The following is a 23,419-nucleotide window of genomic DNA, read 5'->3' as shown; positions in this document are numbered from 1 at the left end:
ATGATTAACTTGTATAAAGATTTACTTTTGCACAACAAAAGTGAAGTTTTGTGGTTGTCTGAATATCATCATCATCATTATCATCATCATGATCATCCCATCGCCGACTCAATACTGAACACGGGTCTCCTCTCAGTATGAGAAGAGTTTGACCATAACTGCGGATTGGCAGACTTCACACACCTTTGAGAACATTATGGAGAACTCTCAAGTGTGCAGGTTTACTCGCGATGTTTTCCTTCACTGTCAAAGCAAGTAATATTTATTTACTTAAAATGCACATTCATTACAACGCACTCCGAAAAGTTAGAGGTACGTGCCCGGGATCGAACCCTCGACCTCCTTCAGAGGTTTATATTAACCTTTCTACTATTAAGTAGGTAGGATACCTATTTACGTAACAACTTGAGAAAAAGAGCATTAACATTTTGAAATTACTATCATAAAGTAATAAATTTGATTAAATAACTACAATATTATCGAGAATTAAGAATAACTAGAACAAAATTTAGAATATGCATTTCCTTGTTAAGCTATAATAGCAATATAATAAGCTGTGATAGCCTAGTGGTTAGGACGTCTGCCTCCTAATCGGAGGTCCGGGGTTCCGCACCTCTAACTTTTCGGAGTCATGCGCGTTTTAAGTAATTAAAGATCCTGTATATAGGTAAAGCCCTTTCATATTATGATGAAAACTGTGGATTTGTGGTTACATCACACCAAAAAATGTTAATAAAAAAAAATTAGCATTTTCAAAACCAGTAGGTATCTTACTTTGAAAATGAGGAGGTGCAACGTTCGAGAAAATTTTCATGGATGGCGCTGAATTTTACAACCACTAAAGATGAAAAATAATACCTATATTTATATGATCTATGCTTTAATGTTTAGGTCATGTCAATCAATGACATAGATGAAGAGTAAGAGCTAGCGTGCACTGCAATTTTCCTTACGTTTCTTCCCCACAAAATCTGCGAACTATAATAGAAGTAATTAATTAATTTCGCATCCGATTTAAATTTAAAAATTTAAAGCATGGATGATATAGATATAGGTATTATTTTTCATCTTTAGTGGCGGAAGTTTTCAGCGCCATCTATAAAAAAAATACTCGAACGTAACCTGGCAACCTCCTCATTGAAAGTACTAATAATTTTTTCATTAACATTTTGGTGTGATCTAACCACAAATCCACTGTTTTCGGATTTATTCCTTTACTCGTATACTATAAGACCTACCTACCTGCCATTCTAGGACAACGGGAAGTACCCTATTTCATAGAATACCTATCGCATACTAAATGCCTATATGTTTCTTGACAGCCACGACAGACAGACGGAAAGCGGACATACGGAGAGATGGACAGACAAACAGACAAATAACGAAGTGATTCTATAAGGGTTCCTTTTTTTCCTTTTGAGGTACGGAACCCTAAAAAACAGTGAGTGAGTCAGGACTTTTATTTTAATTTTATGAGATGATGAAGTAACCGCAGGAATGAAAATTCCGTTCTATTACAAACATTAAATGCCATATTTTCAGCGCTTTTCACAATGTGTGCCTACTTACCCATTTGAAATGTTTTAATAACACGTACGAGTATAATATCTTTGATGAAATTGTTATTATGTGACTGTCAACCGGAGAATGTGCGTAAATTGGTAGCTTATGGATGGTTCCGCAGGTTCAGTATTTAAGTTTTATGCATTACTAGATTTCTTCCGCGTGGATTTAGGTTTTTGAAATCCCGCGGGAACTCTTCAACTTTCCGGGATAAAAAGTAGCCGTCCTTTCAACTATCTCTATTCTCTATGCCAAAAATCAAGTCGATTGGCTGCTTATAGTTACGGCGTGAAGGAAGGACAAACAAACAAACACACTTTTGCATTTATAATAATTATTATTAGGTAGGTATAGATGTTGATAGAAGGTAAACGAAAATCAGCACCATGCTATATTATATTATTTTGTCTATGTATCGTCCATACTTAATTTTACTTATTATATTATGCGAAAATGTGTTTGTCTGTCTGCTAGCTTTTCACGACTTCGTCGGCAAACATCGTGAGGAAACCTGCATGCCAGAGAGTCGTTCATAATGTCCTGGTGTGTGAAGTCTGCAAATCCCCACTTGGCCAGCGTGGTAGACTATTAGTAAAACCATTCTCGTTCTGAGAAGCGACCCGATCCCGTGGTCAGTTACAGTGAGCCGGCAATGAGTTGACGATGATTATAAAACTTAATTTTAAGTTAATATGAATTAAGAGCTTTTAGGTAGGTATATATTATGTAATAAGCTGTGATAGCCTAGTGGTTAGAACGTCCGCCTTCTTATTGGAGGTCGGAGATTCGATCTCGGGCACGCACTTTTCGGAGTTATGTGCGTTTTAAGTATTTAAATATCACTTGCTCTAACGGTGAAGAAAAACATCGTGAGGAAACCTGCATGCCTGAGAGTTCTCCATAATGTTCTCAAAGGTGTTTGAAGTCTACCAATCCGCACATGGTAGACTATGGCCAAAAACCCTGCTCTCGGAGAGGAGACCTGTGCTCTGTAGTGAGCCGGCGATGGGTTGATCATGATGATGATTATGATATGTATTATATAAGTTTTAATTTTATTTTGTCTTCGAGACCCCTACTAAACATAACACATTCAATTGTGTTGATGGCGACAATTTTTAATGGAAACAGTGCGTGGCGTATGCGGAAAATTTCTTCAAACGACATTTATTCAAAGTTGTACTTTATCTAAATATTTTTAAGTTGAAATTCCATTGTATTCATCATACATTTTGCAACAATGATTGAAGTTTTGCGTCTTGTTTCTTTACACGCCTTTATTTTGACATAATGACAGCATTTAAGGCATTCGACGGGTAATTTTCAGGCATATAACGAGTGTTGGTGTTATGCCATTGATATTCCTATTAGTGGCAGTTAATTATTATCGTAGTTAGTTAATTATTGTAACCAAGTACCTACTTATTTGGTCAATTAGCTATATACATCATCTAATCCATACTAATATTATTATTGCGAAAGTGTGTCTGTCTGTCTGTCTCTCTATCTCTCTGTCTGTCTGCTGGCCTTTCACGGCCCATCCGTTCAACCGAACCGTTTTGATGAAATTTGGTATAGAGTTAGTTTACATCCCGGGGAAGGACATTTATTATGCTACTTTTTATCCCGGAAAATCAAAGGATTTTTATACCTAAATACACGCAACGAAGTCGCGGGTATCATCGAGATTCTAGTCTAATCTAAATTTGCCTGTAATAAAAGCCTCATTCCGATTTTTCCACAATTTCCTATTCTGTGCCTCTTCTTGTAAAATCCTTGTAAAAACTAATTCATCACGCCATCGCCGAGATCGAACCCTGAATCCCTCGAATGCCGATGTACGATGTCACCATCACCACTTGCTATCATCATCATCATCATCGTACTTAAAACGCACATATAACACCGAAAAGTAAGAGTTGCATGCCCAGGATCAAACCCCCGACCTCCAATTAGGAGGCGGACGTCCTAACCACTTGGCTATCACAGTTTTTTTGGCTTGGCTATCATTGCTTGATTTTACTTCTTCATCATCATCATTATCAACCGATAGACGTCCACTGCTGGACATAGGTCTCTTGTAGGTACTTCCACACGCTTCTTGCGCCACCTGAATCCAGCGGCTCCCTGCGACTCGTCTGATGTCGTCTGTCCACCTAGTGGGGGGATCTTCCAACGCTGCGTCTTCCGGTGTGAGATCGCCATTCCAGCACCTTGGGACCCCAACGATTTTACTCAATAAGAACAAAAGCCATGACAAAAATAAAGTCTCTTCAACCGATACTTACTCGAAAAAGTAATTCGGTAATAACGACTTTACGTAAAGACGTTGATCCATCCACTTATGATTGTTAGTTTGTCACAACCTCCTATTGTCCACTCGACACTACCAATGTTTTAGAAGTAGGTTAGTTACGTAACTAACTATGAAGAAGAGCAGTATTTGTGAAATATACACCTTGTAAAAAAAATAGAGTTATGGTAGAGCAGTTACATTAATATCTTCATTAGGGTCTTGGTCGGTAGTCAGTACCTACCCTTATTATAAATGCGAAAGTGTGTTTGTTTGTTGGTTTGTCCTTCAATCGCGTCACAACGGTGGAACGGATTGACGTGATTTTTTGCATAGATAAGACCGAGAGTGACATAGGCTACTTTATTTATCCCGGAAAATCAAAGCGCTCCCACGCGATTTTTAAAAACTTAATTCCACGCGGATGAGGTCGCGGGCGTCAGCTAGTAATAAAATAAAAGTGATTTTTTTATATAGCGGTAGTTTATGGGGCTAGAATTAGATAATAATTTTAAAAAGCCGTTCACCTTTAAAATAATGCCTAAATCGTACTTTCGGAATGAAATTTAACACAAAAAGTTTAAATAGCGTGTGAGCAGTTGAATTTTACATGTTACATGGATTGATGAATCCTTGCAAGTATGTATACCTACAAAATATAATTTATGAATCAATTATTGAAAGGAGAAAAAATACGAGAAAATGAATCTCCTTTCAAAACGGGCACCAAATCTTTTGCAGCAAGTGTCTACATAGGCGCTATGTACTAAAACTATCTATTTAACAAAGGAAGTATTTTAGTGTTTCAAATTGCGAATCTCTATAGTGGGAGTATTTATGGAAGCCTATTAATTAAAAAAAAACCGACCAAGTGCGAGTCAGGCTCGCGCAATGAGGGTTCCGTTCTACAGTCGTATTTTTTCGACATTTTGCACGATAATTCAAAAACTATGATGCATAAAAATAAATAAAAATCTGTTTTAGAATGTACAGGTGAAGACCTTTCATATAATACCCTACTTGGTATAGTAATCTTACTTTGAAGGTTGAAAATAACAATATTTGTTCATGAACACATTTTAATTTTTTTCTTGTGATGTAACCACAAATTCAGGGTTTTCAGATTTTTCCCTTCATGTCTGCTATAAGACCTACCTTCCTGCCAAATTTCATGATTATAGGTCAACGGAAAATACCCTATAGGTTTCTTGAAAGACAGAGAGACAGACAGACAACAATGTGATCCTATAAATAAGGGATCCGTTTTCCCTTTTGAGGTACGGAACCCTAAAAACTACATATTAAGTAGTATCACCTTGTTGGTAAATTCTTAGGGTGATTTCCCTATTGTTGCAAAGGCGTCTATTTAAGATATCGTTGCGTAGATGACGTCAATACCTCCTGTGACGTCACAGGCTTTACGTCAATAAAACCGCTTGTACGCACGATAAACGTGTTTCTGGGTCATAGTGCAATCTTACATTCTTACCGTCCCGGGAGTCTACCAAGAATTACCTCCTGTTATCTTTTTAGTTTACCTAACTCAGAATAAAGTAATTTTGAAGACTAATAATACCTATCTATCGCTTGTTCGCTGTACGCTGTACCTACATACTAAAAAAACTTATTTCTGACTTTTCCACGATAATCTAAATATACACTTAAAAGGAAAAGGTTACTGACTGACTGACTGAGTGACTGACTGACTGCTCTATCAACGCACAGCTCGAACTATTGGACGTATCGGGCTGAGATTTGGCATGCTGATAGCTAATATGACGTAGGCATCCGCTAAGAAAGGATTTTTGAAAATTCAACCCCAAAGGGTGTGAAATAGGGGTTTAAAATTTGTGTAGTCCACGCGGACGAAGTCTGCGGGCATAAGCTAGTATTATACAAAATTCAAGTCAATTGCAAATCGTGGCCGGGTTTATATCATACTAATTTTTGTACCAGGTACCTAGCACTTTTTCTAAGTTATGTAGGTACATTATTGATTACGTTGTTTTTGTTTACAAATACCTATTGTCCTGTAAACTAGCTATTAATTAGAATAAAACATTACGTATAAAAACTCAGAGCGCAAATATTATGCAAAGGGGAATTGCATTTATCACATTTATGTGCGTAAGAGGGCTATGGCGGAAATTCATCTCATATTTACCTAGGTGTATTATATAAAAACCGGCCAAGTGCGAGTCAGGCTCGCGCACTGAGGCTTCCGTACTACAATCGTATTTTATCGACATTTTGCACGATAAATCAAAGTCAAAGTCAAAGTCAAAGTCAAAGTCAAATGATTTATTCAAAATAGGTAATAAATTACTCGTATTGATTGTCTGGTATGGTGTTAGATTTGTAAGATATAGTGGTGATAATTATTACGCAAACTTAAAACTAAAGCTACGATGGTTCCAGGTCTGAGAAGAGCCCACAACAAACTCAGCCGGGTATTCTTTTTATTATCACCACTTTACAAAATTATTGAAACTTATTAGAACTATCACAAAGTCGTCAAGCAACTCATTCCCAAGCTTGCTTATCATTTAAATAATCCTTTACATTGTAATAGGATTTTTCAATTAGTTTACGTTTTATGAAAACTTTGAACTTGTTGAGAGACATCTCCAATATGTCTTCAAATCAAAAACTATTATGCCTAAAAATAAATAAAAATCTGTTTTAGAATGCACAGGTCAAGCCCTTTCATATGATACCCCACTTGATATAGTTATCTTATTTCGAAAATTGAGTATACTAATTTTTAGTTCAGGACCACAGTTAAATTTTTTTGTGTGATGTAACCCTAAATTCACGGTTTTCAGATTTTTCCCCTAATATCTGCTATAAGACCTACCTACCTGCCTAATTTCATGATTCTAGGTCAACGGGAAGTACCCTGTAGGTTTCTTGACAGACAGACAGACAGACAGACAACAAAGAGATCCTACAAGGGTTCCTTTTTTCCTTTTGAGGTACGGAACCCTAAAAATAAATAAATTAGATTAACTGGTGTGGATGATGATGCTTATTTTTCTTGGGAAGACGTCATTGTTTGAAAACTGAATCATCTATATTGAAAACAGCTTGAAACTATGAAGAAGACCAAAGTATAATATTTAGAATAGAATAATCAATTGAAAATATTTTAAAACAAATATCTTAATTTTTTCTTTTGTCATCTTTTGTGAAAAGTTTTACTTTAAAAAAAAATCGCCACGTTAAAAATGACCAATATAATTCCTTTTTCCCCTCATACTAAGCGTAAAACTTGAGCTAGGAGTAGGTACGACAATAGCGCAACGGGTGGGGTTTAAACCGCTGACCTTTTAGTATATAGTCACCCCTGTAACTGTTGAGCTATTGGGGGCTGAGGCTATTAAATCTGAATCATCTATAATATAATAGGTAATTTTAAGAAAGAAGAATACCAAAGTATATGTTATGCAAAATAGATAGATTAGAAATATTTTTATTCAAATAAACTTACTTTTTCTTTTTTTTATCTATATACTTAGTAATCTTAAAACAGAACGCAGCGAGATCAATAATATTTAATCTATGCTTAAAACTATTTACCGAATCATAAAGCTACTTATCTAAAGGGCTTCCGACACGGTCAAGTGGCATTGACATCAAGCACGTAGATTCGTTTTGCTTGATCAAACTGCTTGATGCGCCCGTCAAGCGGCTTGATCAAGCCAACGGCACTTTTCTCATACATCGAACACTCCGAACGTCGCATCAAGCAAAAACATAAAATCGCATCAATCACGCGTCAAGCACGTAAATGCTTGACTCGAGCATCAAGAAAAGTTTTTAACGGTCAAAATGCTTGACTCAAACAAAAATCTACGTGCTTTACGACAAGCTGCTTGACTGTCTTGAAAGCTCTTATGACATGCCTGATTAGTCAGCACGTCCACCGTACAATGGTTCAGGTACTGACAATCAAACTTGTCAGAAAATGCCTTTTGTCTTAGCAGTCTTTTGTTAGTTCGCTCTGCTTTTGTAAAAACTGAAAACCATGAAAACTGATTCATCTATTATATTGAAACCCGCTTAAAACTCTATTTATGAACGAAGGAGACTAAAGTATAATTGTTTTGTTTTTGATGGGAAAACAAATTCTACGCAGGTTATACTATATGTATGAAACTCTATTTAATTAGAGCGTCGTAAAGAAGGTAAGTTTTTGATAGTTAGGTACCTAGTAGATATACAGTATACCTAATATGAAGAATAATTTATACAGGTCTGAGAGAAGATAAGCTTGATTACTTATATTATGTATGTAGTGAATGATATAGGTAGATATGTAGGTAAACATTACAGAATTGTAAGGAAAATCATGGATATAATATTAACCGCTTGTGGTACATACAATTAATAAATTATAGACTAATCTATAGGTAGTTACTTACTTAAAATACTATATCTCTAAGCATCTTAAATATCTACTACATTCTTTAATCTTTATATAAACTAAGATATAACGAGGTCAGAGGTTAATTTATAATAATTAACCTCTGGCATCATGTAATATTAAAAATAAACAAAAGTGCGTCTAATAATTTAAGGAAAAGATAAAAAAAAATTAATTTATTAATTTGTTGCAATGAAAAAAGAAAAGTGATTTTGAAATTTCATATAGGTACCTAGCTACTTATAAAATATACCTACTAGTGTTATGCCGGAAGATGCTCTATGAATTCTAATTATAAATTTCGTGCTAGAAACTGTTGGTAGAAAACTTTGTTGATTATTATAAATAGTTAGCTGGCGAGTTGCCGTGTATATATTTTTTTTTAATTCATTATAGGCGCTCGCTTGACCACGATCACACCTGATGGGAAGTGATGATGTGGCCTAAGATGGGACGCGTTTGCCTAGAAGGTGCCTATTCACTCTTGTTTTAAAGATACCCGGATGATAATTGACAGGAAACACTGATCTAGGAAGAGTATTCCAGACCCTAGCCATGCGTATAAGGAATGATGACGCAAAGCGTTTCATACGCGAAGATGGAATGTTGACGACATAGGGGTGGAAACTCGCCCGGTGTCTTGCGGTACGGTGGTAGAAAGGTGAGGGAGGGACAAGATCGAGCAGCTCCTGAGCACACTCTCCGAAATATATCCTGTAGAACACCGATAGGCCGGCAACTTTTAGAGAAGTTGAATAGTTTATTACAATAGCAAACTTGCAGTCTATCGTATTTAGGTGGATTGCAATTTTGCTATTGCTTTATCATAGTCCACAAACGCAAAAGCAAAATGTTGGGCATTCTCTTCAGTTAAGTCTTCTATACAGGGTGTAACCAGAACGCATGCAAAAACTTAGCGTAACTTCGTCCGCGTGGATTTGGGTTTTTAAATACCCCGGGGGAACTCTTTGATTTTCCGGGATAAAAAATAGTCTATAGGTCCTTCCCTGGAATGCAAGCTATTGCTGTACCAAATTTCCTCAAAATCAGTTGAACGGATGGGCCGCGAAAGGCTAGCAGACAGACAGACAGGAGACAAACGGACAGACAGACCGACAGACACACTTTCGCATTTATAATATTAGTATGGATAAAATTTATATTCTATTTATAGTTGTGATAACTGTGATGTAAGATCTTAGTTTTCCTTCCTTAAACAGAATTAAAGGATGGCGTAACCAGTAAGTAATTGTTAGCTGAATGGTAAGGACAGTATAAAAATTAGGTTTCCTTAAAAAAATTGCTAAAAAATCGGTATTAAATTATGCTCTTGTGTATGTAACAGGCATTCAGATTTATGCTCAGCTGGGACCTTTTTTGGGACAGACTAACTGAGGACTGCGAAGGAAGTCCCCTTACACAACACACACACGAGCACACACACACAAGGAAGGCAGTCATCAGAGAGGAATGGAGACGCATAGTTAAGCGTACCAAGAGGGGGATTCCAACATCAATCGATTGATTGATGATCGAGTGATTACTATATTGAATAATTTATTCATTACTAGCTGCCCCGGCGAACTTTGTACCGCCTAACAGTCGATTCATATTTTTGAAATTTTTGTTTCCGTAAGAACCATCCTCGTACTTCAAGGAATATTATAAAAAAAGAATTAGCGAAATCGGTTCAGCTGTTCTCGAGATTTGCGTATAGAGATTGCGTTTAATTTTTACATATAGAGAAGATTTATCATGGCGAAATTGTGGTTAGGCGTGTGCCTTTTATAGAATAAAAAAATCTATGTTACTAAACCACTGAGTTCCCACTAATTAATGAATATTTTGCAATGTAATTATTACTATTTACCACATAATTCAATATTTCATATTATACTAAGTACCTATGTCATTACGAAGGAATAATTATACACTAAGTATCGAATTAATTTGACCAAATAAGGTATGAAAATATTTACAACATGCTTATTGACAGGGAAAATACTATGAACATAAAATTGAAACGAAATTTTGACTACAAAATATCCTTTTATGGAACATAAATAAACAGTGCGTTCTTACACCGGTAAAAATGTTATACGGATATTAAAATATATTTACGGGTATTTAGGTACGCGTAGAATATAATGATTTTGTTCTACATAGGAAATATAGGAATATAGGAGGGAAAAGGTGACTGACTGGCTGACTGATCTATCACGCACAGCTCAAACAACTGGTTGGATCGGTCTGTTTGCTATGCAGATAACTATTATTTATGACGTAGACATTCGCTAAGAATTAAGAAATGTTTTTTTTAAACTCAACCCCTAACTTGCAATTTGTAATTTCTAATTTGAAATTCTTTGATTTGGCTTCAGCCATATCTACTACCATATATCGGGTAACCATAAATACCACACTGGCATCGTCACTTACCACGAGGTAAGATCGCAGGCCTTAACTTTTAATAGAAAATAACCGGTCAAGTGCGAGTCGGACTCGCACATGAAGGGTTCCGTACGAAGAATACGAATAAATACGAATGAATACGAAGAAATAAATAGGACTTTTTAATTATTAAAATTGTCCTGGCGGCATTTTGAAACTTTTATTATTTTTAATTTACTGAGTTTGCTGTGGGCTCTTCTCAGACCTGGGCGCATTTAGAACCTTCTTAGTTTTAGTTTTAAGTTTACTCAATTAAAATTATCAACACTATCATCTATAACCCGACTATCAAAAAGAGTACCTACTATGAACAAATTATTTGAATTTATTTGTTGTTAGGTATTTAGCGGCAATAAAAATACACTTTCTGTGAAAATTTCAACTCTCTACCTAAGTGTTACGCTTCACGAGATACAACCCGCTTACAGACAGACAGACGGACGGACGGACGGAAGACTGCTTAGTAATAAGGTCCCGTAGACACCCTTCGGGTACCGAGCCCTGTAAATATGAAATTCTGATTTTATTTTGTACAATGTCATGAATGAAGCTTTCTAATCTATCGTTTATTTAATTAATTAAGACAATAACAATAATTAAATTATGGGAAAAATTATAAATTACAATGCGTTAGGGAAACCGCGAGTGGGTTTCCCATGGATCTCGTAATTTGAAAAAATTATGCAATTGTGAATTATCCTATTACGTTTGCAAAACAAAGAGGCCTGGTGGGTGTCATAGAGTCTACTGTTACTAGATGTCATACTAAGATTCAGCTTAGGGTTTTCCTCCCGATATCCAAAGCAGAAACAACGTCACAAGTAACGACGTTGCACGGTTTGACTGTAAATGGGCATGTTGGGAAAACGTACACTGCGCTACTTTACCGCACTGCAACATACTCAAACAAGAAAGCAAGGTTGGAAAAAAAGACTTAAAAATAGTACATTACATTCCAGGCCTGAAATAAAGCGAGTATTATTGGAAGGCTGAGGCGGAGCTGAGGACTTCTTAAGTGATTTTAAAAGGACATGGCGCCAGCTGAGTCCTTTATATGTTTTAAGTTTAGGTAAAATAGCTCAGACATTCGTTAGATTTGTTGATTGTAACCAAATCAGCCTACTAATTCGCTAGCTCAGTGTCTTACACTGAATCATAGCCAACAATCTTATTTGACATTTATTTTTAATCCATTGAAGGTTTTCAATGAAGCAGCAATGTATAACCCACTTACTAACCATCAATTTTAAGTTTGTTTGTACCTTTGGCACAAGATGAATAAACTAGTTTTCTTTCTTTCCTTCTATGTCAAAATATGGTGGTTATCATTCAGTGTCAAACACTGAGTTAGCGAATCACCCGCCTGATCGTTACCAGGTTTGTTAAAATAAAACCTTTGAGCGCGCTTATGCTGTTATGCGTTCAATAAATAAATAACATCATAACTTCGTCTCATGAACTCTCAAGGTCGCTTACTGAATTTTACTAATTTTCCGAGCGTTCAGACTGCGGCAGCCGCTGCGGCTGCGCGGCGGTTGTGCGGCGTTTTTTCAGCGCACTGGTAGTTGCCAATAACAACGGCGATTCCTTCGTCATTGTAGCGTCGCGTTATTTATATACTGCCAGCTCTTCATTCACCGGCACAATTCGTGTTTTAGTCTCAACGCAACCGCACGCAACTTAGAACCAGTATTAAAACAATTATTATCAAGTATAAACAACTACACATTATAAACAAGTAGCTAGTTAGCTGTGCATACAAGTATTTATTTTATTTTCGCGTCATTTGCAACTAAGAACAAGTTTTCTGTTCGTAATTCAAGAGATACAAACTATTTTAATACTACCTAGGTATTAATTTTTTTTATTTGGAAGTGAACAAAGGAATAAAGTGATCAAAATGTTGCCTGTGACGTGCCTTATTGTCTTCGTAAGTATTTTTATTTTTCTTCCCTTCCTTTCACTTCCTTTGTTTGAAAGTTGAGGCAGCTTTTTCTGTCAATGAAAGTATAACTTCGAAGTAGGTATAGTGCATTCAAAATAAACTGGTGTGTTTCCACTTGAGACCGTCATTAACAGTAACAATAGGATTAAGTCGTGGCGGGTGAATTCAAAAGCATCAACACTATGAGGTTGAACCGGCTCCTTTAAAAATGAATGGGCTCTATGAGTGTTTGGTTTATTAGCCCTATTGTTTACGTGGCATGTCGAATGTAATCCTATTGTTATTACTAATGACGGTCTCAAGTGGAAACACGCCAGTTTATTTTGAATGCACTATATGTGATGTGGGCTATGCTATGGTACCTTAACAAAACAGCTCATTACTCATACCGCCTTTAGGTAGGTACTAATATTAAAAAGAGTTTAAAAAAAACCCGAAAATCCCGTGACAACTCTTTAATTTTCCGGAATAAAATGTAGCCTATGTCACTCTCCAGGTCTTTGACTATAACCATGCAAAAAATCACGTCGATGCGTTGCTCCATTGCGACGTGATTTAAGGACAAACCAACAAATCAACAAACAAACACGCTTTCGCATTTAAAAATATATGGGTCGTGATTCTCAAATAATTGACCCTATCAAAAACCAAATGTACCTCCCACTATAAGACCACAGTCCTCACCTGTGCCAGAGAGATTGGGGAAATGCATTAGAAAGTGAATTAAAGGCAATACAGCTCTGTATGCGCCTTAAGTTAGAGTACCTATGTCCATCTACTTTCTCAATACTGCAAGCGATTTCTCTCAAAAGGGAGAGCGAAGTTGTCCCCTCGTTAGTTTAACCTGAATTTGTACCTACTACCTGCTAGTACTAGATGATAATAATATAATCCTAGTAGGTATAGCCTAGGCTTATTTCTAGTATAGTAGGTTAACAGAGGCGTCTTTACCTATGGTGCAGGGTGTGCGGCGCACACGGGCGCCGGGTCTAAGGGGGCGCCGAGCGCCCTCTAATGAGACACCTCCAAAGATGCGTCGATGCCTGCGGCGCTCTCAAAGACCCTGCGCTCGTGTTATTTACGCGGACGAAGTCGCAAGCATAAGCTAGTTTACCTATAAGACACTAAAGATATAGTATCTTTCTAAGTTCTAAGTGGTAGGTATTATATTCAATACCATCTTAATAAAATTTATAGCTTATTTATGTATTCATAAGGCCTCACATACTATAATAAACTAAGAATGTGATTAATAACGATGACAAATTATTATTAAACTAGCGTATGCTCGCGACTTCGTCCGCGTGGACTACACGAATTTCAAACCCCTATTTCACCCCCCTAGAGGTTGAATTTTAAAAAATCCTTTCTTAGTGGATGCCTACGTCATAATAGCTATCTGCATGCCAAATTTCAGCCCGATCCGTCCAGTAGTTTGAGCTGTGCGTTGATAGATCAGTCAGTCAGTCAGTCAGTCACCTTTTCCTTTTATATATTTAGACTAGCTTATGCTCGCGACTTCGTCCTCGTGGACTATACTAAATTTATGTTCGACTTATACAGCTCATCCGATCAGCAAAACTGGCCGGGTTTATTTTACTGTTCTGTGGTTAGTTTTACTTTGTGTATAGGTATAGTCGACGCATTTCAAACTGAGTCGTCGAGTTATCTTTCTATTTCGCTCGCACTTACAGGTCGTTGGTAAGTGCGAGCAAAACAGACAGAAAACTCGACGACTCAGTTTAAAATACGTCGACTATAGTAACTTGGTAGCAACCCTAGGAATCTACATCATTAACTGTCACGTTTTGTGATATTATCTATGTAATTTATACGAGAGTATAACTTAGATGTATATGTATACAGGATTGTTATATACGTTTTTCTTTTTCTTTTTCATAATGGATCACGTGGTAGTGTTGCTCAGTAGCGTGCAGGTTATAAAGGCATAAATGCACTGCTTACCCTAGCTGACAGATCTATTCAGCTATGTAAGCATATAAATTATTAAACTTGCCTTTATTGTATTCATTTTTCATATGTGGGTATGTAAGGTACCTACTTACTTAACAATTTAAAAGAAAACCTAATATGGGTAATTATTGTTCTCAGGTCATCGTCCTCAACCTCAACAACATCACGGCCGCAAACGTTGCTAAGATGAGTAAGTTACTTATTTTACTTGTTGTTTAGAAAAAAATATCGAGTGGGAGTCAGACTCGCACAGGAAAGGTTATGTACCATCGTACAACTAATAAAAGTGGCCCTTTTGAAATTTTTATTATTTGTTGTTAAAGCGACAATAAAAATACATAGTATGTGAACTACCTATTACGGTTCATGAAGTAGAGCCCGCTGACAGACAGACAGACGGACGGACGGGTATGAGGGGTGACTTAGTACCTAATAGGGTCCCGTCGGGTACGGAACTCTAAAAACAAGTCATAATCCATGTAAATGCAAAAGTTTTCTTTTTTATTACTGCTAATACGTTTAACCAATTTTAACGAAAACTAATATTACGTACTAGCCATAGGCTTCAGCTAAACTTAGTTAACAATAAAAAGTAAAAAAAAACACTTAATTTACATTTATGCGTTCTAAACATGACTCAAATATCACTTGCTTTAAGGGTGAACATCTTGAAGAAACCTGTCTGTCTAGATTTCATCATAATATTGTTCTTAAAGGTGTGTGAAGTTTGTCAATCCGCACTGGGCCAGTGTGGCAGACTATGGCCTTAAACATTCTCATTTTAAGAGGACCCCCGTGCTCAGCAGTCGACCGGCAATGATGATGACAAATATCATAATGTCTTTCTTCATTCCTCTAGGTGACCTGCCAATCCAGTTCCCGGAGCCAGTGCGTCAAGTGGCTGACGACGACCATGTGCCGGCATCCTGCCGCTCCCTGACGTACTGCACAGTCAAGCCTGCCAATTATCCTGAGGAGAAGTTTAACCAGATGTTCAAAGACCATGTAAGATCTGTTTTTTTTATTTGTACCAAAAACATTTACAGTAAATAGAAAAAGAGAGTAAAAGTTCACAGGGAATCATTTATCCCTATGAGAAATCTCTATCAGTGACCCTTGGCAGTGCTTTGATTTGACGTCTCCTATCATAACTCTATGCCTATAGCCAAAAAAGCTTAAAGCTAGCCTTATTTGTGGGACGACCTCCAGCCCGCTGGACCGATGACCCGAAGAAGGTGGTGGGGAGCGGGTGTATGAGTAAGGCTGAGGACCGTGTTTGGTGGCGCACTCTTGGAAAGGCCTATGTCCAGCAGTGGACACAAACAGGCTGATGGATTGGATAGCCTTTTCCAATTTCGTACCTACTACTTACTCCTAGCACAAGCTTCACGCTTAGTCGGAGAGGAAAGGGGAATATTAGTCATTTAACATGGCTATATTCTTAATTTAAAAAAAATACTATACAAATCATGCCCGCGTGGAATGGTGCCAAGAATACTGGCTGCATTTCCGCGCTGGACAGCCCGGCTGATCCGTTGCGCAAAAAATGAGCCAGCCCTTCTGTCACCAGATGTGGTTATTAATCGCTTTGAAATGTCTCGTAATTTTTTTTTTTAGCACTAAGACTCCATGGCCTCAGGGTCTCCACGGCAAACGGAACAAAAATGTAACTCTCGATAAGAGAGGCATACTTGCGCCGCTTGCCGTTTTAAGCTGTTTCTGCTGCGGCTCCCAGTCTTGATGCTGTCTCCCTGATATGACACGGGGCCAATGTGTCAACGCAAGTTGCGTCCCACATTAGCGCCCGTCTCCGTTCCTAGGAAACCAGCGTCAATCCTATAACCTGATATTTTACATATCGGCGATTCAGGTTAAACTGAGAGTTCTTTCACTCTAGTTAACTCTGGCCATACACCGGCAAGTTCACCGCTTTAAGTGGGCTGCACAGCTCATAATAATTATTATTATCACTTACCATACTAAATCATCTGACTAAAAAAAAGCTTTTAATTTTCTAGAAACCCGTGCAACTACCTGAACTGGTGGTGGAATTTACCAACAAGGCAGGCGATGACGACGATGACAACTGCAAGTCGGAAGAGACCGTAAGTTGAATAATTTGTTCTTTTCCGATGACTTGTATGCCCATTTTTACGATCGGATGTCTCGTACGTGCCACCCGTCTTGCCACAGTGACGCGCGCATTTCTACTTATAACCATCTTATAACTTTTGTTATATGTAGGAAGGCAAATAAGGTACAGCTCCATAACGGGCAGTTAGAGTTACTTTATAGTTACGGTTAAACTTTGAGAAAATTATGGAGAACTCTCAGACATGCAGGTTTCCTCACGATGTTATCCTTCACCGTAAAAGCAAGTGACGCACATATTCTATAAAAAGTTAGAGGTTTGTGCCCAGGATCGAACCTCAGACCCCTCGAATACTTCTCTCTCGCGGTGTTCCCATTAGATTACAACATGTGGTTATTCAAGGGGCGGACCAACAAATTCCTGAAAGGCCGGCAACGCATTGGTGTGGTGATTCCTCTGGTACTGCAAATGTTCATGGGCGGCGGTAATCATCTTAACATCAGGTTATCCGCCTGCTCGTTTGCTCGCTATTTTTATTTAAGAAAAAAAGAATACGAGACCAATATCTTAACTACTTACTAGGCTATCACCACTTTTCAGTGCAACTCAAATATAAACATTATTTAATTTTCAGTTTGAACCACTGTACCAAGTAAGGCAAAAGAGGGATAAGATATGGCGTACGGTGGTGCAGGCTCCAGGCCATGACTACGTGCAACGCGTCCGGCTAGAAACCTGCAGGTAATGTCATCATTGTCAACTGATTGACGTCCACAGTTGGACATAGGTAAACGAACGAAAAAACGAAGTTCTATGGCAACTCATTCACTGTGCGAGCTGTTGAACTTTGGAATGCACTACCATTGACCATACGGAAATCAAAGTCACTAGACTCCTTTAAAACTGCAGTGAAGAATCATTATCTTACAAATTGAAGACGACAATCTGGTTCGGGAGTTACTGAAGTACGCTGAGAGCATTGCATGAATATGTCATTCAATGTTCTCAGCGTACATATTCAAAATTCTTTGATCTTTTATCGTTTTGTATTTTATGTCTTTTTTCTTGTACCTTTATTTGTATTTAAATTTATTATTAATCATCTAGTTAGTGTAAGTGGCACTGCCGTTCTAATTAGATATAAAATAAATAAAATAAATAAATATATAAATAAATTATTATTATTATTATAGGTCCATGGTTGGGATTTCCACACGCCACGGTTTGCACCTCCTCAATCCTGCGACTCGTTTGATGTAATCTGTCCACCTAGTGCGGGGTCTACCAACACTTTATATATAGTCCGCGATAGGTCGAGATGGCATGAGGCGGGCCCGCACAGCCCACGTCACCCGCGCTCGCCCGTGGGAGCTGTGCGGGTGTGCCGGGCGTTCCCTCCCCGATTGACATCTCGACCTGTCCCATACTATAGGAATTTAGAAAATATATTTTAGAAAATATAAAAATAACCGCCATGAAAATTAAAAATCTTACAAACATTGCAAACGAAGATAACTAACTTCTACAAGTTTAATTGCTAGTTTACAGTTTAATTGCAAGCAAATTGTTTATTTACCTATTTATTTAATTTTATTCAGCAATGTCAACGCACCCTGCTTCGAGTCTTTCTGCATGGCGTCAGAATACAAGGCAGTCTGTAAGCAGAACTATAACACATGGAAAGTGGTCGTGGACAAGGGCGATAACGGAACTGAGACCATCGAAGCGACATTGCCCGTCTCTTGCTCCTGCACAGCCGTGAAAGGGTAACCAGTAACCACTGACCGACCAAGCCACCTAGTACCACCATTTATAATTCCTTTGTCTATGGTATTCCCCCCCCCCCCCCTCACACGGCATCAAGTTTTAACGGATTTATTTTTTATCGGATCCTGCAAAATCGGATAGTAAGCACACGGCCATCCAGCGCGTGTCGGTGATCTCCCCGACCGTCCATGCCACCCGTCCGACTTACGAGTTCTGGTTTTTGCGGTATTAGGTCATTAGGTCTTCATCTGATGGTATAATTTATACAATTCGAATCCGCTTTAACTATTTATGGCCAATGGCTTAGAATAGCCATCATAGTTAAACCTTACGCAATCGCACGTCTGAACTTGTGTGAACACATCGAAATGACGTCTTTTTGTCGTCAGCCGAAATAAAAATATACCATCAGCTCGAAACTTCAGTCTAGTGCTGACGTCACTAAAATGGCGGCCACGCGCATTGCCATTTGCGGGACTCATACCACTAAATTGGATCCTGCATTTTTTAGTACAACCGGATCGATTTGTCGTAGAAAAATCGGATAACAAATTTAGCAGCATCCGTTTTTTGCCGGATCCTGCAATCGTATGCTTGTGGGCGATTTTACACGGAACCATACGGAACGATATAGTCTGCTGAGGATTTTGGCTATTTAAATAATTATTGTACAATGCAGCCATAAGGCATGCTGCAATGTCGCACTATATTGCTCTGGCGTAAATGAAGCTTAAGTGGAGTGGGCAAATATAAATTCGAGATTATATTATAGCGTGTTGAGTATTCTGTTTCAGTTTACAATCGAATTTTACAATTCGTTACTTATATAAAAACTAAATACTTATTGTAACTGTGATTTCATGTAGGTAAGCTAAAGAGGCTTTATATTTATAGGTATTAAGTATAAGAGCTAGCGCGCACCACGGTGCAGTGAGTTGCGATGCGCTTTAAAATCCGTAAATTTGAATTTAAATGTATCGAAATCCGGTGCGGAATTAATTCCGCAGTGCGCGCGCTTTCATATAGTTTTATAGTTCACAGATTTTGCGGGGGAAAAAACGTACGGAAATTTACCGTGGTGCGCGCTAGCTCTTAGTCTCGCAAATTGCTATTGCGCTGGAACCATGTCTTATTAACATCGAAATGACGTCATTTGGACGTCAGCCGAAATAAAAATATACCATCAGCTCGAAACTTCAGTCCAGTGTTGAGATCATTCAAATGGCGGCCACGCGCATTAGCAATTTGCGGGACTTATAAATTTAGTTTAACTGCTACTGTGTATTTCGTGTCACTCAGACTGATCGCTTAAGATTTTAAATTAAGAACGCTTAACTTAAGAACACTTGTACGTACAGAAAGACTGCTGAATGTATTTTATCCTATTCCTATCCTATTGCTATACCTACATAATCATAATAATTATCAAAGTACGGCCGGTAGGTACCTATTGTACCTATCGGCCGTACTTTGATAGCCACATTGTGAATTCCAATCACTTCCTTTAGGTATAAATAGTCCGTACAAAATGACTGCTCACGCGCCATCTTAACTCTATGGGTCAATTGTCATGTCAAAAGAACGCCACCTTTAAAACAAGGACTAAAATTATAGTTACTTTTGTCATGAAAATTGACACAAAAAGTTAAAATGGCGCGTGAGTAGTTAAATTTTACGCGTTATACTCTATCCACGGAGAGATGTTAAATATAGGGCTCTCTCTGTTACGCACTCCCATACAAACGACAAAGAAAAAATGACAGTTAGTGTTAATTAACCATTTTGATTGACCAAATCACATACGAGCCTATGCTTTCCGTACTATACTTTCCTCAAAGCATTCCTTTCTGATGTCGATGTTGGTCGGGTCACTATTGTCCATTCATCGTAGACACGTGAGTAATAATATGTTGACAGCATTGCTTGGTTTCTTTATTCCCTAGAACTTAGGGTTTATTATTGTGTGATTTGCAATGCTGCCAACATTACTCACGCGTCAAGTTACGGTGAACGGACAATAGTCTGCAATATCACGCAAACCACTAATTTATATAATACGTGCCTAACAGGTTATGTTTTGGCCGCGAAAAATGCGCATACAAAAAACCTTTAAATTATTCTGCATATTATGTCTTTTTGTACTTAGTTTTATTTAGTTAATAAGTTATTTATTTAATAATAATAATTAATAATTTATTGTGTCATTGTTTTTTTGAAAATAAATAATTTCGGAACCAGCTTACTGATAGACATTTTCATCTGTTTATTATATTAAACGAATTTTTATATTTTCTATAAATAGTTGTATTATTTTTGACTAAATAATCAAAATTGATTAGATTTAAGTACTTACTAGATTAATCATATTATTAGTAAACCCATTGTAGACCTGATCATTTTTAGTTTCACTATCTATCTACTCTAAAAGATCTAAAATAGGTTAAAAAAAAAGCTGACTGACTGCTTAGCAGCTTGAAGCTGTTTGGCATGCAGATTGCTATTATAACGTAGACATCCGCTAAGAAAGGATTTTTGAAAACTCTACCCCTAAGGGGGTAAAATAGGGATTTAAAATGTGTGTAGTCCAGGCGGACGAAGTCGCATGCATATGCTATATAGTTATAGATACATTTAGTATGATTTACATTTAACTACTTAATAGGTGAAGGAGCTGACTAACAAACAGGCTGATGGATTGGATTGGATTGGATTGGAGCTGACTAGGTCATGCTTGCGACTTCGTCCGCATGGATCTAGAATCCCGTGGGAACTTCTTGAGTTCCAGGGATAATAAGTACCGTCCCTCTTCACGTCTATAACTATACTTGTGCAAAGAATCACGTCAGTCCGTTGCTCCGTTGCGACATTACTAAAGGATAAACCAACAAATCAATAAAATCCAACAAACAAACACACTTTCGCATTGACGATACAAACCAGGGGTGTTACGGATATCCACATCCGCAAATGCGGAACATTTGCTTTAATTCAGACATCTGCATCCGTCATCATTCGACATCCGAGGATGTCAAAATATCAGCATCCGCCACACTCCTGATACAAACCAGGCAGCTGGCATTCTATGTAAATCTGTAGAAGAAATAGTCAATCGGAATAAAACAATAAAGCGTATTGCTGGTGAATTGATATTTTAGGTACAAAGGTTAGGTAAAAAGCTAAAAAAAAAGAAAAACTTCCAAAACCACTAAAAAGTAAAAAATTACTTTTGTTTCTACACGTGTATGTACCTATGTATGAAGTCGGGCGCGCATAATAAACGAAACTTGAAATCAAATCGCGAAGCTGGCCGGACTTCAACAAAGGTACATACACCGTACACGTGTAGTAAATAAAAGTTATTTTTTACTTTGTAGTGGTTTTGGAAGTAGGTTTTTTAATTTTAATTTTAATTTTAAGTAAAGTTGGTTTTTTTTAATATTTTTGTCGCATGATGAATCCCCGGCCCCATCGCTGGGCAATCATATTTTGGTAGTGGTGGGAACGATTGCGGCTTACTAACTGCCAAGTTACACCAACTAAACAAGTTACCAGTGCCCAGGGAGCTATTCTCGCCGCCGCGCCGCTCGTGGCGTGAAAGTGCGAAATGTTATCTTTGTCCGCGACCTGTTTGACTCTCACTATCTATTGCTACTGGACAGTGGATATTATGATATCCATACTAATATTATAAATGCGAAAGTATGTCTGTCTGTCTGCTAGCTTTTCACGGCCCAGCAGTTCAACCGATTTTGATGAAATTTGGTACAAAGTTAGCTTACATTCCGGGGAAGGACATATGCTACTTTTATCCCGGAAAATTAAAGAGTTCCTACGTGATTTTTTATAGAACCCAAATAATAACAAATGAGGTAGGTATAAAGTACCAAACAGTAAGTTCAAGCAAGTAGATTACTAAACTAATTAGTTAAGTAGATTAATAGATAGGTAGGTATAGGTACCTACTCACCACAAATTCAGCGTGAAAAAATTATATCCTGTATTTTTTAAAAGCTCGCAATGTATTCCAAATAAAACCTCACTGACGCTAAAGGTCAACGAACGTTGCGTAGGTAAATAGGTGCTCCGGGGTCAATGCCGCGTCGTAGGCGGGGAATTGACCCCAAGTTTTAGATGCGGATGCGGGTTTGAAAAATACTAAATAACTAAACCTACAAGTAAAAGGTTTATTGGTGTTGGATTGTGTTTGGGTAACATAATTATCAGTGCTAATTTTTGCTGTTCTAATTACACCCTGTATGGGTATAAGTACGTACCTACCTACCTACCTTCACGTCTCTTTCTCTACGTTGCATTGGTTTAAAGTTCAAACAGGAGCAAAATGCAGCAAATAACCACAGTAGGTAGGGGTGACGTCAAAGGCTTTACATTCGAAACGATGCAAAAATACCAAAGCGTTGAAACCTACAATTTTAATTCGACTCGTACAACGTATGTACGTCATCATTTACCTACGTCATTATTTAAAAAAACGCGCAGTGTAGCAGGGTTCCGTCGGCGATATGATGAGATTAAGTAGGTGGATATAATAATATGTAAGTAAGTACCTTTATTTGTAGAAAATTGTTGCAAAAGTTCAAAAAGTAACAGAGTGAATCTAGTGAATAATTTAACACCACCAGAATTAAAAAATGTGTCTAACGCTGTTTTTTTTTTAATCCGAGCGAGCGAATGATTACATAAGTAAAAAAGATACAAGTGAAGTGAGGGATTCAAAAGCATGAGAAACAAAAAACTTTGTTATCTTGTTCAACAAATAAGTAACTATGTTTGGAGGCTACTTGATCTATGAATGGAAACTAACAAAGTTTCATTTTAGTTTTGATGAAATATTTCAATTTCATAAATTGTAGAGAGCTACGACATGCCTCATAATTACCAAATTATTGT

The 23,419-nt window shown here is 37.6% G+C and overlaps 1 protein-coding gene across 1 annotated transcript; it reads left to right on the top strand.

The window, feature by feature from the left end:
* The first annotated feature begins 12,396 nt into the window (after window positions 1–12,396).
* LOC117986797 (uncharacterized) lies at window positions 12,397–20,804 on the top strand. Its single transcript, XM_034973667.2, has 6 exons — window positions 12,397–12,663; window positions 14,791–14,842; window positions 15,512–15,657; window positions 16,671–16,757; window positions 17,379–17,485; window positions 18,343–20,804. The coding sequence occupies exons 1-6, from the start codon at window positions 12,634–12,636 to the stop codon at window positions 18,512–18,514; spliced, it is 594 nt and encodes a 197-aa protein (XP_034829558.1). The 5' UTR covers window positions 12,397–12,633; the 3' UTR covers window positions 18,515–20,804.
* Window positions 20,805–23,419: the final 2,615 nt, after the last annotated feature.

The sequence above is a fragment of the Maniola hyperantus genome, chromosome 12 (assembly GCF_902806685.2).
Source record: "Maniola hyperantus chromosome 12, iAphHyp1.2, whole genome shotgun sequence".
In the NCBI taxonomy this organism is placed as follows: domain Eukaryota; kingdom Metazoa; phylum Arthropoda; class Insecta; order Lepidoptera; family Nymphalidae; genus Maniola; species Maniola hyperantus.
Note: the sequence above shows the minus strand (reverse complement) of the source record. Positions and strands in the feature narration are given on the sequence as shown.